Genomic DNA, 13,778 nt, shown 5'->3' with positions numbered 1-13,778 from the left:
CTCGAGAAAGTGTTGTTAAGAGCTGGCTTTTCCTCACGGCTTGTGGCTGTGGGTCTCGGATAAGCAGCTCAGCGTCCAGATGGAGACCAGGGACGAGCGGTTTGCCGCAGGGCTCCCTGCTAGGCTCACTGATGATTAACACCCTCATCAATGACGTCCGCAGTGGAATCGCACCAAGCGGCGCCTCACGTCACCAAGGTGGCCAATCCGCGCTCTTCCTCAGTCGCCAAGCCACCCAATGAGGAGCTTCCTTCCTCTGCTCGCCACCTGCCTGCCATCCGTCTTGTCCCCGCGCCGCTGATTGGCTCTCAGCAACCCCACCCGAGACGGGATTGGGCGGGGCGGGAGGGGCGCCCTCCCCCGAGCCGAGGGTGTCGGGAGCGAGCGGAGGGTGCGCGCGCAGGCAGGCTCCCCTCCGGGCACGCAGCGTTCCTTTAAGGCGGTCGCAGCACCTCCCGTCTTTGGAGTTATGTCGGTGTCTCCCGTGAAGCGGCAGAAGATGGAGTCGGCGCTGGAGCAGCTGAAGCACCACACTACGGTGGTGGCCGACACCGGGGATTTCAACGGTGAGGGGGGGGAAGTTGCTTTTGTGGCTAACGCAGCTGATGGTGTTGTTTTTTTACCCGTGCCGTGGCCGTGTCCCTGCTGGTATCTCCTTGCTACGCACTGGAATACTTCTCTAAAATCGCGTATCTGTTTTTTTGCTGCTTTTATCAGTGCGCTGCTTTACTGCAAGCAGTTGGTGTGAGTTGAAGTGTGTCCTGTTTGTATGGAACGGAGCAGCTGTGGGATCACAATCGTTTCTTAGGGAGAAGCTATGGAAAAACACGCTATTTTCTTTTACTGCTAGAAAAGTAAAGTAGCTGCAGGGCTTGCAGAGGCCCAGTGCTGAGTCAGCCCTGCGTGCCAGGAGCTCAGCTGTGATTAGGGCCTGACAGCGCGTGGTCACAGCCCGCCTTGGCAAACAGCTGTGTCACCGAAATAGGCGTAGTGCGGGGCCCAGGTGAGCCCAGCAGCCTGATGGCCTGTGGGACACTTGGAAGGAAGGAAGCCGGCAGTACAAGAAAATCACGGAGCCGACACCAGGAAGTTGTCCTCAACTACTCAAAGTTCTGCAGTGCAGTGAGGCTCTAGCAGATGTTCTAAGAGATGGGTTTTACTTTTGTTCTGGCTCAAACAGCTGTGGACAAACAGAAATCCAAATGTCTGCCCACGGAGGGAAGTGAGATTCCCTTGCCTTTCCTTCCCCCTGTGATTCCTGGAGTTCAGCCATGCTGGCAAACCTGATTATGGAAGAGGGTTTCCGTTTTTACACACCTGAGCAAAATGCTTTGAATCATTCAGGCCAACTGATCATTTCCAACAAGCCATCTCAATTTCCTTAGCAATCGATGAGTACAAGCCCCTGGATGCCACCACAAACCCATCTCTGATACTGGCTGCTGCTCAGATGCCTGCATACCAGAAACTTGTGGATGATGCGGTTGCATATGGAAAAAAACTTGGGGGGTAAGTCAAGAGTTGAGGTTTTTGTTTGTTTTTTAAATATACACCTACTGAGAAGAAGTTAAGACACTTTATTAAGTAAGTAAGCAAGCAAGTAGTGTTTTGTAATCCTAGCAACACAGTGGGTTTTCCGCTCGTCTGCTTGTATACCTTTCTCCAGAGGCAGAACACAACCACTTCTGCTCTGCTCAATGCACATTTGAGCACAGGAATTTAATGCTAAATGGGCTGTGAAATTTGATCTTTAAATCAATGGCAAGGCTTGAATGCACTTTTTTTTTTTCCTCCCATGGTTTTTAGGTCAGAAGATGAGCAAATCCAAAATGCTTGTGACAAACTTTTTGTATTGTTTGGAGCTGAAATATTGAAGAGGATACCTGGCCGTGTGTCCACAGAAGTAGATGCAAGGTTGGCTCCTTTTCCTCTGGGTTACCCTAGATCTTGGTGCATACAAAGAGAGACGCAATAGAGTTGAAGAAATCCATTCTTGTCTGGACAGCTCAATGTTACAAGGCTAGCAGGGGTTTGTACTGTTAATATTTAAGAGAATGAAGTGCAGTTCATTTACTTGTTTTAACTTGGTAACACATATCTGATCTTTGTTGTATTCATACTGTTCCTTAAACAAGGGAAATCTCGTGCTTCCAGTACATGTCCCTGGAGGTGTTCAAGGCTAGGCTGTGTGGTGCCCTGGGCAGCCTGGTCTAATATGAAGTGGAGATTGGTGGCCCTGCATGTGACAAGGGGCTGGAACTTGATGATCCTTGGGGTCCCTTCCAACCCAAGCCGTTCTATGATACGTAGAGCTTTGTTCGTTCTCTTCTGTGTGACGTTGCTCTCAATTTCCAAGAGACCAGTTCAAGCAGTTTATTTAGAAGTAGGATTTGCCTGCTCCTTTTCAAGTCACCTTTAATGCTCAGTTTCTACATTCGTTCTGGAAAACTTTTCTCAAAGTTTTAGTCCATAGCTTTCTTATGGAAAGTAACACTGAGCTCTGAATTCTCTGAATCAAACACCAGCAGTGTTGTCACAGTGCTCCTTGTCAGGCTTATGTTCAAGGAAGCATCTCCAAGAAAAAACCCTGCTATTAGAACATAAATTGTGACAAAACAGGACAATTGTTCTGGATGTTACTTCTTTTGGAGAGGGCTATTAAAAAGTAAAAAAAAGCACAGCTTTGAAGAAGCCTTGTTCTTGTTCCGAAGGTTGTCTTTTGATAAAGAAGGAATGATTCAGAGGGCCAGGCGTCTGATTGACCTTTATAAGGAAGCAGGAATTGGTAAAGATCGGATTCTCATAAAGCTTTCTTCAACATGGGAAGGAATTCAGGCTGGCAAGTAAGTACTTCTATACCTAGTGTGCTGATTCATAGCATGCTTCTGGCTATTCACAAGCACTTGACAAACATGTTCTACACTTAAAATAAAGAGCTGTTTTGAAAGCACAGCACCAGGAAGCCTGTTGCTAGGTGTGCAGTAAGCATAGTGGCATACTGGAGCTCATGCACTTGGTTCGATGAAAAACGTTCAGTAGATCACTGGGAGCCTGGCAGTGTAGAACTTTGTTCTGCTACCTTTGAGCTTTAAAGCATGTAAGCTGTACCATATCTCTAATGTAAGTTGAGGAATCGGTAGGTTAACCTATTAACTTACTGCTAGAATGTACAGCAGGTGAGCAAACTGCCATTTAAAGCCAGCCTATGTCTGCAGGGTTCTGGAAGCAGAGTACGGGATTCATTGCAACATGACCTTGCTGTTCTCCTTTGCTCAGGCAGTCGCCTGTGCTGAAGCTGGGGTTACTCTGATCTCCCCATTTGTAGGACGCATCCTGGATTGGCATCTTGCTAATGGAGATAAGAAAACCTATGAACCTTCGGAAGATCCAGGTTAGCTTTTCTTGTTTTTGAATGCAATAGCTATATGTTCAAGTTTTAATTAACTTTAAAAATCCTCTTGTGAAACAAATGGTTTCTATCTGTATGTTATAGATAACCGATTTACAGAATCAAACTCTGTAACCCAGATTTAGGCTATAAAGCAGGCATGTTTTATTCAGCATCTGGCGCCAAGCTGGGTGCAGGGGGACCCTCCTCCGAACTCGCATCCGTAGGACAAAAGCTTGGTACAGATGTAGGCCAAACAAATACATAATCCGTGTTTTCTGTGGAATTCATATGCATATGGTTTCATTTCTGAGAACCCACCAGCATACCCTGACTCCCTCTTGCACGTGGGCAGTGGGGCTCTTCTGGTGGTCATGGGATGAAGGCTCATTGTCTTCAACTGAAGGAGTCTGTCTGACCTGTTCCTTGTCCTCTTTACTCGCGTTCCTATGCAGTTGTTAACCCTTACTTACTGCACATCCTGCTTGCTATGTTCTTTTGTTTTGTCTTCCTTTACAGCTGGCCCGCATTTACCCTTCACCCCCTAACTCATAACCACTTACAATTCAATTGAAGCCTTCTGAAAGTCACCCATTTCTCCTCTTTAGGAGTGAAGAGTGTCACTAAGATCTATAATTACTACAAAAAGTTTGGCTACAAAACCATTGTGATGGGTGCTTCATTTCGAAATACAGGAGAAATCAAAGCGCTCACAGGCTGTGACTATCTCACTATTTCACCCAAGCTTTTGGCAGAGCTCAGCAAAGAGCATGTGAAGCTAACTCCCACACTCAGTGTTAAGGAGGGTAAGTCCAGTTCTCTGTAATACAGACTTGCTCAGACTGCTTTTCTTCTTGAACATTAAGAGTACATGGTTCCATCCAGCTCTGCGGTGCTTCCGTTCTGCTTTAAGGCTAAACCTTGTCCCTTCTCTGAAGGAAATGATCATGGTGCAGTTGTACCATTACAACTGCTTATACAGGGTTATTTCCTAAGGGTTTCAGTTCCCACTGAGGACATTAACTGGAACTGGGTTTTGAGCATGTTTAAATACTTTGTCTCTTCCCCTGAAAACAGGGAGAAGGAACATGGGATGAAGTTTTACTGATTGTTAGGAGAGATCCAAGCAGAGTTTAATCATTATGCTAATAGTGCTGTTAGCTCAGACTTGCTAAAAGACATTTTCCTTTCTCCAATATTAGAGATGAAGCCACACTCAAGACTTATTTAATCTTGATGGTTTGGAGTGCATGTTCTCATTGCATTATTCTTGTGCTTCTGTAGCTTTATGAAAATGCTGCTTCTCAGCTCAGATGCTGGATTTGTTGCAGCTGTAGTTGGTACTCACAGGGCACTAGCTGGCTTGTAGGCATAGATCAATTGAGCTTTGTTAGGAACTTGCCAAAGGATCAAAGATCTATTGTTCAGCTTGTTTGCTTAGAACATCACTGCAGTGTTCTTGGTAGTATTGCTGAAAGTACCAGACCAATTAGAAACAGTACAAGATAAGGCACACCCCTGAGAACTGTATTTTGAAGGAAACCGAAGATCTAGATAACCTTCTTCAGAATGCAGGTGAGCATTTTGAGTCTGGCATCCCAAAGCATGCCCACAGAGCAAGTCTCGCTGAAAATGGTGTTAGAAACTTCTCAGCTTTTCATTTGGAGATGGCCACAAACTTGAGACTGGTTTTAGGTAGCCCATGGTACCTGATAACAATCTGATAATAGGGTTTGGTTTATTTTTCAATTGCCCTGGTGCAGCTCAGGCCTGTGACCTTGAGAAGATCCACCTCGACGAGAAGGCATTCCGCTGGCACCACAATGAAGACCAAATGGCTGTGGAGAAACTGTCTGATGGGATCAGAAAATTTGCTGCAGATGCAATAAAATTAGAGAAGATGTTAAAGGTAGATGCTATACAGGGCTGTCTCTTTCCACCTTCTGTGTTTCTTTAAATACTGCAGCTAACCGTCACTTGCTTTTGGTACAGGATTAGGAACCTGTCAGCAAGTTGGATCAGGTCTTGTACAGATGGTGCATGTTATGTAGGACAGGCTGCCAGCAAACTGGCCACCTGAATGGAATGAACTTGATAAACTCCAGTGCATTTTATGAAGGAATTCATGACAGGTATAGACAGACAGCTGGTTTTTGAGGCCCAAGGCAGTGTTTAGACTCACAGCTAATCAAGATAGTGCTCCTATCTTAAATGAAAAGCCTCAAAGTGAAAAGTCTCATTCTAGACTTGTTAACTGTCAGCAGTGATTTGAGACACACCAATAATGTTCAAAAAGCTGGAAGTAAGCCACACTTGTATTCTGTGTAGGAGGCTCCAAGAACAGATGCTGAGCATAGCCAAGCCCTGTAAAAGTTTTCTACCAGTATAGGGCAAGTCTTCTAGAGGGAATTAAGTGAATTTTATGGTTTTTTGGGGGGGGGGAAAAATAAATACGCTAATCACGAGGTCTCAGCACTCGTAGTCTGACATCTACTTAGCAGGGACACAACTTGCATTACTGAAGCAAAATTCAGTTCCCAAACTGGCACTGATTTGTTCACTTCTCTCTTTTTAGGAGCGAATGTTCAGCGCTGAGAATGGGAAGTAAAAGAGTCAGAGTTCTCCTGACTGCTTAAGGCTGAATGAGCGGATCACCTGAAATTAAATGGATGTACAAATGTCTTACCTGTAAAAGTCTTCTGTTGTGTGTGCATAGATTTCTGTATTATGCTTTTTTAAAAAAACAATTTGTAAAGGGACAAAGCTTCATTGTTTTTGTGGCACTTTGATAATATATGCAAATTAACACCTACTTTCCTTGTAATGCATTTACTTCCTTGCTAAAAGGAATGGAGCAATTCAGCTGACATAACAGTTCAATTTCTACTAGAAGATAGTATTGTGGTCTGTAGTAAATTCCTAATTGTCTGTGCTCCTCACATGTTAAGAAAGCAGTTGTCTCTCATGCTGTCTTACTATGACTCGAAAAAAAAACAAAGCAGTTTTCAGAAACCAACTGTGGTACAGAAACCACAAGTACTGGGCTCTTGTCCTTTGTTGCCCTTTTTTTTTGCAGCCAAGCAGTAGCAGCAGCAACTCACTGAGTGGTAGAATTCATTGCTGCATTGAAGTAGAGCGTGGTACTGTTGTTACAACACCAGCCTGAGTTACACTACTTCAAAATTAGGTAACCAAGTCAAGCACCTTTGTAACTGTTTAATCTGAGCTGACAGTATGGAAATCTAGATACAGCTCAGGATTGTTGGTTGTAACTTTGTATCTTGACTTTAGGCAAGTTACTGCATCTCTTTCTCCTAGCCTTGGAATGCTGCCAACCCTACCACAAAATTTAAACAAGAAAAGCCCTCTGTTATCACTCCTCCTTTATGGACAAAGAGGAAACTTTTTGTCCATAAGCTTCTTTCTTTGTGAAAGAATAAGAGCTGTGTGGTAGTCCTCTCTGAGGAACGATGACCTAATCCTAAATGCATCACTTTCCAGTTACAGGGCTCTCAATTAAGCAGGGGTGCATCTGATTACATTTCATGGTGTACTTTGTTAAGACTAATTAAATACCTTCTTGGCTTATGTGGGTCCTGTTCCATCAAGAGCAGATTAGATGTCCCTGTTTGTATGCAGACACTATTTAACTACTTCCTCATGAACGAGCCTGAACTTTTAGACTTAACAACAATAAGACTACAGTGTTTACATACAAGCTACGTCCTGATTGAACACAAGAAAAACATGCCAAGAGAGCGACTGATCAGTTGGACCCATTGGTAGTACTGTCAGAACAGCAAACTGAGAGCTGTTGTTTCAGCCAAAGTGACAGACGCTGTACGCTCACAAGCCAGATGCAGATCTGCTAGGAGAGCTGAAGCAGTCACACCTGCACAGTGCTGGCAGGCTCCAATAAAATCGCTCCTTTACTAACAGAACAGATTATAGGATAATATGGGAATCCTCAACATAAGAAATATTTCTGCACATCAACAAGCCCGCTTAATCTAGCGAATATCAGAAGCGACAGCACAGGTGTAGAGCTGGAGTGTCCCCACGATCTGGGGCTGTGGAAGTGCACAGACAGAACGCTGTGTAGAGAAGCCTGTGCAGTTGCCTCTGTACGTTCACTGGCAGGTGATAACCTCTGTACAGGCTATTAGCTCACCTAGATGGCAGGACGAGGTTCAGCCTGCCACAGCTTGTTTTGTTGTATATCAAGGCAAGATGTCCTAATGCCTTACTTCTTAGCAAAAGAATTAGCAGGTGTTTTAGGGCACCACTGCAGGCTTACAGGTGGAAAGGTTCAGACATGACTATACAGCAGAGATAGCACTGATCCTGACTGGTCAGTCCTTGTAACCAGCTCAGGTGAAACAGAGCAGGTATTTCTGCATTTACCAGCCCATTGGTATAAAAAAGAATATTTTTGCTGATTTAGCAGAAACATTCTCTGGAGATTCATAATTATTTGACATATATACAGATACGTGCCAAATATACAACTCCAAGGCAATGCAGTGCTATCAGATAGCCCTGAGGCATCAACGTGTAATTTCTGCAGAACATGAAAGGCTACAAGCCAGTTTCTTGAAACAGTTCAGCCATATATCTGCAACTAATGCGCACAGTGATTTTTCTGCATCTGACCTTGGTTTTAGTTGCAAAACCAACTTTTGGCAGAGGGTCAGATCAAACTTTGATATGGAAGGTTCTCGCACAATCAAAACCAATCCATTTGATCTCAACCAAGACAGACTTCTAGGAACATCACCTAGTAGTTACAGCTCAAACAGACGGTGGCTATTGAGGGATTAATCTGCTTCAAAACTCCTTTGCAATCCAGATCCCTCCTTCCCCCTTAGTTTTCAGAGTACCTGTTTTCTTGTATTAGATTTTCTTGGGCATACCTGCTCTGCTAGCTGGTGGTCTCTGCCAAAATAAGGCAAGTGGCATCAGTTTAAACTCCCTATGAGCCTGTGTATGGCCCTTCAGAAACAGAAATATTAGTGGTGTCTGAAGATCTAGCAAGGAAGTCCCATGCTTGTGAAGATGCTGTTCTTTCAAATGAACTAGGAATTAGAAAACAATCAGAGAAATCTAAGATTGTCCTTTGAAATGTACTCAGTAGGGGGACTGATGCTGGCCTTTCACACTGCCTGAAAACTGCTTCCTCTTCCTCCACTCCCAGCCCCTGTTATCAACAGGTCCGCATCTCCCACAACCAAAGTACAGGCCAGCTTTTACAATCCCTCATTTATAATTTGACACTGCAAGCCAGCCAAACCACCAGACTTTTGTGAGTTGTGCCCACTGAAGCTCAAATACCTGTGCAAAGAGTGACTCCAAGTCCTCAAGGAGCCCAGAGGTGAGGAAGAGCAATTCTGGTCCTCGAAGTGGTGCCATCAGCATAAGCTCATGTGGCAGACCCCTCCACCCTGCACTTCACTCAGCGATCAAATCATTCCCTCTGGAAGCTGGATCTCCGCAGCCAAACAGCTCAGGAAGTGCCGGAAGCCGGTCTTTGTGGTTAATCCTGCTACCCCTGGGAGTGCTCTCCCTGTGTGCCTCTCATTCCAGAGATCATCTTTTAGCCTGGAGTTCTCCTGAAAAAACAACACAGGGATGAACTCACAAGGGAAGAGAACGCAAGCAAAATCTTAGGACAGGGTACCCATTAGCCTCCTTTCCCAAGGAGCACATCAGGGAGATAACACCTGTTATGGGTTTAGCTTAATGCGACAAATGCCCACCAACAAAAACCAGGCACCTCGAAGGCAGCTCAGTGGATGCATCATCCAGCTGCGAAGCTGTGAACAACAGTTCCTAGTGGGTTTGTATTTCAAGGCAATTTGTCTCCTAAATGAAATAGCATCCTAGGAGTGAGAAAATAATTCATGCACCACTTACAAATATCACGTAATTAAATAGTAACACTAGTAGTTACAAGCTAGAAAACAGAGACGGACAAAGCGTTTTCAGAGCTGTGCCAATTTCTGTAGATCTGTCTGCTTTAGCTTACTTTGAAATTTCCTGTGCTGCAACACATTGAGATCTGTTTACACTAGGAAAATAGAAACTTGAAATGATCAGCATTCCAGGCAGTGAGGTTTAGTAGGTGAGGATCTGGTCCAGCACGAGATGAACAGCTCCACTGGTCCCAGTAAAACACTGGAGCAGCTAGCAAATCCTAATGGTCAGGCTCAGATAGCTAAAAGGTGCTCCAGACCCCTGACAGACACAGCCATGTTTCCCCAGGGATGGACTGTCATCAAGAAATACATGACTGTACAACACACTACTTGGATTTGTCATCTTGGCTTTCACAACAGGTTCCAGCCTTTTGAGGTTTGCATGCTGCTGCAAGAAGCCAGGAGACAGCTGAGAGGAGAGAAGGTGCTTATAGAGGGAGAAAGCTGGGAAAGAAAAGAGCTCTGAACAGCAAAAGCCTCCTCATGGACATGTAGGCTGTACCTCACATCTCCAAACTAGGTCATGGAAAACAGTATGGGCAGAATCAGGAGCAGGAAGGAGAGGCTAACCTCTCCCCAAGCACTTCCACAACCTTCTAGTAAGGCAAGGCCTTCAGCACCGTTGTCCAAGATTTGATTTAAGGCAAGAAAGAGGCTGCTTTTCCTCTGTTGCTTCTGATATAACCCTGAAGCAACTTAAAGCAGAAAACAGCATCTTGACCACTGCTCTCCTCCGCTGCTCTCAGTGGGAATTAACCTTTACGCAAGGAAAGGCTACAGTTTAAAACAGTTTACAGCTGTTCTCAGCAATAGCAGCCCAATAAGTACCAATATTGTGCTGCTCTCCTAAAAGTACCTCTAGAAAGTAGTCTGTCATTGTTTAAAGCAGACAGATAACAAGGCAATATCACTAGCAGACTTCAGATAATTGACTGCAGAAAGTACCTCAAAGTACCTCACCAAGGCACACAGAACATTCCTCCTATATATTCCCTCTCATAGGCTTGAAACTAAATTGAACACTAATTACTAATATACAGCCCCAGGCACTTCCTGGCAGCTGGAGAGAGGATGGCTCAAGCTGCTACCATGAATACTTGTAAACACAGAGCATCACCTCCTGCAAAGAAGCAGATTTAGGGCTGTGATAAGCTGAGACAAGGCGCTGCACTGCATTGAGCAGCTCAACTGTAAGCTGCTGAGCCTCCAGCTCCCACAGAGGGCTGATTTCTCCACCAGGACCACACCTCAAGTTACAGGTAGTCTAGAAATAGAATTTACTGCTTTTAAAAGATTGATTGTGGCAGCTAGGAGGGTTTTACTTTTACAACAGTTGCAGGATATCTACTCCCAGGCTATAATAACGCTGCCCCATTCTTCCTCCCAGGTCAGGCTGTGACTGCATTCAGTGCCCTTTTGAAGCAGGTCTGAGCAGGTCCCAGCTTCAAATTATCCTCACTGCAATTTGAGGTTGCAAATCACCAGTTACCTGCTTTCCTACTTCCCATTTGCTAGAAGGAAGTATTTCTTCCTCCTTCTTTAACAAACCTGAAGTTCCTTCAGACACACAATAAGCATTTACAGATCTCTTGGAAATACCCATAAAGGATTCAGCAGCAGTACAAGCTGTACATTTGATCTCTGCTGAAACACTAAACAATTGACTCATCCTCTCAGCAGCAACAAGAGCACCAGATCAGGACTGGGAAAAAAAAAATCACAATAAGATCAAGCAGCTAAATTTGGCTAGATTCCATTTCCAAACCACAAATACAGTCTTAAAAGCAGTAGAAATTAATCATAAAAATCATAGAGTAGTTTGGGATGGAAGGAGGATTGAAGAGATTTGGGACTGAAGAGGAACATGGCTGCAAGAAATACCTCTTTTTGCCCCTGGATGAGGTGAGTGTCCTGCACCCTCATGCCACCAGCAGAGCTACAAGGTCTGTAAGCTCACTTATCAGGGAAGCACCTGGCCAGAGTCAGTAGCAAGGTTCAATAGGAACTCTGAGGCATTCAGAAAGTTGCTCAAAAGACAGTAAGATCCTGCAGCTACAGAGGGAGACAGGAAAGAGGTGCTCCAGTAACAGCCAAAGCTAACTCCACTTAACTGCAGACATAGTCAAGAACTGAGAGAGCAGGATCCCTTACCTGCACTGATAGCAGCTAGTTTCCCATTTCAGTACTGGGGCTTTTTGTCTTCAGTGCAGGCTGGGTGTTTTGCAGTGACTAATGTACATAGCTGAGCCCCAAAGTCCACATCCATCCTGAAACAGAGCAAGACCCCAGCAACTAAATAAATCTTCAGCCTACGCATCTCTTTAAGAACAAGGCTTCCTTGCAGAACTGTTTTTTCAGCTTCATTCACCTCTCCTACAGTCATGTCTGAAGCCAGTTCATAATCTCCTTCTAGCAACTGCCCTATGCTTCCTCAGTTAAGAGACTGAGCATAAGAGATACCCATAAGAGATACCTACTGTCTCTCAGAAAGGCCTTTAGCTATCACAGTCATAGAGAAAAGCTTAGAAATCCTGAAACATAACCTTCAACATTCAGCCAGAAGGGAGAAATAAAACAGAGGAGAAATTCAAAGAACAAGTATGCAAACTTTAAGGCTTGAGTTAAAAATCATTAAACTCACCTAGAACCAGTGCTTCCCAGGCACCTTTGGCAAGCCTTCCTGCAAGTCTTTCCAAAGCCTTAGGGCAGGGATAGCTCCCTTTATCACTTTAGCCCAGTGACCAGAACCTCCCCACAAGAAGGGCTTCACCTGAGCAACCCCAGCCCCAGAAGTACCAGCACAAACAGCTACAATCAACCTTCTTTTTGCTGGGGGCAAATATCTGCAGTAGACCTCTAGGTGCTCTTGGTTGAAGTGCCAGAGGTAAGATTTAGTCTCTCCTGAGACAGTCAGGGAGAGAGACCCCACGCTCTGACAAAGCAGGAATTTCTCTGGGTTGAGGCGAGTGGGGAATGGCACAGTAACCATGCTCATATTGCAGAGGCTACCTTGGGACAAATCCATGTCTGCATTTATAGACACTCCTGCAACTGCAGAGAGAATGCAGCTGTGCCCAAGACTTTGCTGGCATACCAGCCTGGAAAAGATTGCTCTTTCTATGCTTCAGTGCTCTTTCTATGCTTCAGTCCCAAACTCCAACAGTGCTGCATCTCCCTACACACGTGGGCCTGATCCATTCCATGGGATCCTGTAAGCTTCTGTGCATAGAGATCCTGAGTCACTGAGTACTGCTGCAAGAGAAAAGCACGTTAGAGTAATAGAGTCTCCAACAAAAGATACCACTCAGGGCTAAGTAAGGATCTAAATCGACATTTTAAGCTTTTATTTTCACTGTAGTTCTCAAGCAGGGAATTAAGTGGTAGAAAAAAAAAAAAAAAAAAAAAGCTACCCCTTCAGAAAAAAAGCACTTTTTGTTTAACAGACTGCCCAGGCAGCTTAGCTTAGAAGCACAGAATATAAGTGGGCAAGCAAATAATTTCTGCTTTGTTCACATAACTGAAAAAATAACCATGCTAAAACGATGACAAGTTTGAGGCTTACAATAAGCAGCCTGAGTGAAATTAAAAAGCAAAAAATACCTTTTATTTGGGGTCAAACAAAACATTTTATCTCACAGCTTTTGCTGCAGCCTTTGAATTTATGTATTAGGTACTGGGAAAAAAAAAAAATAATTTCAGTGATTTTGTATCTTGTCTAAAATGTAACCATGTTGAGCACAAAGTTTTTGAAAATGTTGAGCGTGAAATTGGAAATTGTAGCAAATTAATTTAAAAGAAAAAAGATAATCATATGTTCAACTCTGGATTCCATAGGTCACTTTTTATTATTCATTCCTTAAGTAAATAGCAAGGTTACAGCTGCTGACACACACACACACACACACACACACACACACACCCTCTTCAAGAACTGTGGGCACTTAACATTTCAGTCTAATCTTTTTATATGGATTTAGCTAATTTTATACTAGAAAATACAGAGACTTAACAGAACAAGTCCCTCTGCTAAAAATCAAGATGCATGCAGAGGCCTCCCCTCCACCAGGAATACAAAACTCATCTTGAAATAGAGATTAGACATTGCCCTCCTACATAACTGTCACTACTACAAACAGCTCAGGCTTTGCGCCAAGGCAGGCAGGCAGGGGTCAGGAAGGGGCTGTGACGCCAGCCAGGATGGAAAATAATAAAATAAAGAAATAAAAAATGAATTGGTCTTGTCTAATAACAAGTCAACTTCTTGGAGTGGGTGCAGATGAGGGCCGATAAGATGATCAGAGGGCTGGAGCACCTCTCCTAAGCAGAAAGGTTGAAGGAACTGGGCTTGTTTAGCTTGGAGAAGAGAAGGCTCCAGGGCCTTGCAGTACTTGAGGGGAGCGTAGAAAGAGGAGGGG

At 44.3% G+C, this 13,778-nt stretch overlaps 1 protein-coding gene and 1 long non-coding RNA gene across 3 annotated transcripts; one reads left to right on the top strand and one right to left on the bottom strand.

Moving 5' to 3' along the window:
- Nucleotides 1-361: 361 nt before the first annotated feature.
- TALDO1 (transaldolase 1) lies at nucleotides 362-6,201 on the top strand. Of its 2 annotated transcripts, XM_052696388.1 has the most exons (8): nucleotides 364-566; nucleotides 1,386-1,509; nucleotides 1,807-1,914; nucleotides 2,712-2,843; nucleotides 3,216-3,391; nucleotides 3,997-4,194; nucleotides 5,152-5,297; nucleotides 5,964-6,201. In XM_052696388.1, exons 1-8 carry the CDS (start codon nucleotides 470-472, stop codon nucleotides 5,994-5,996), a joined length of 1,014 nt encoding a protein of 337 aa, XP_052552348.1. In that variant the 5' UTR covers nucleotides 364-469; the 3' UTR covers nucleotides 5,997-6,201. The 2 variants fall into 2 exon arrangements, with proteins under 2 accessions (XP_052552349.1, XP_052552348.1); XM_052696389.1 differs by lacking the exon at nucleotides 3,997-4,194 and having other exon boundaries at nucleotides 362-566.
- Nucleotides 6,202-6,329: 128 nt separating this feature from the next.
- LOC128087133 (uncharacterized) lies at nucleotides 6,330-12,486 on the bottom strand. The gene is made up of 3 exons (XR_008209680.1): nucleotides 12,005-12,486; nucleotides 11,515-11,630; nucleotides 6,330-8,997 (listed from the first exon to the last, which is right to left on the bottom strand). It is a non-coding gene; the product is annotated as an uncharacterized LOC128087133 (long non-coding RNA).
- Between the last annotated feature and the right edge of the window lie 1,292 nt (nucleotides 12,487-13,778).

The sequence above is a fragment of the Tympanuchus pallidicinctus genome, unplaced genomic scaffold (assembly GCF_026119805.1).
Source record: "Tympanuchus pallidicinctus isolate F22 unplaced genomic scaffold, pur_lepc_1.0 scaffold3, whole genome shotgun sequence".
NCBI lineage: Eukaryota > Metazoa > Chordata > Aves > Galliformes > Phasianidae > Tympanuchus > Tympanuchus pallidicinctus.
The sequence above is the reverse complement of the archived record's forward strand: the minus strand, read 5'-3'. Positions and strand labels throughout refer to the sequence as shown.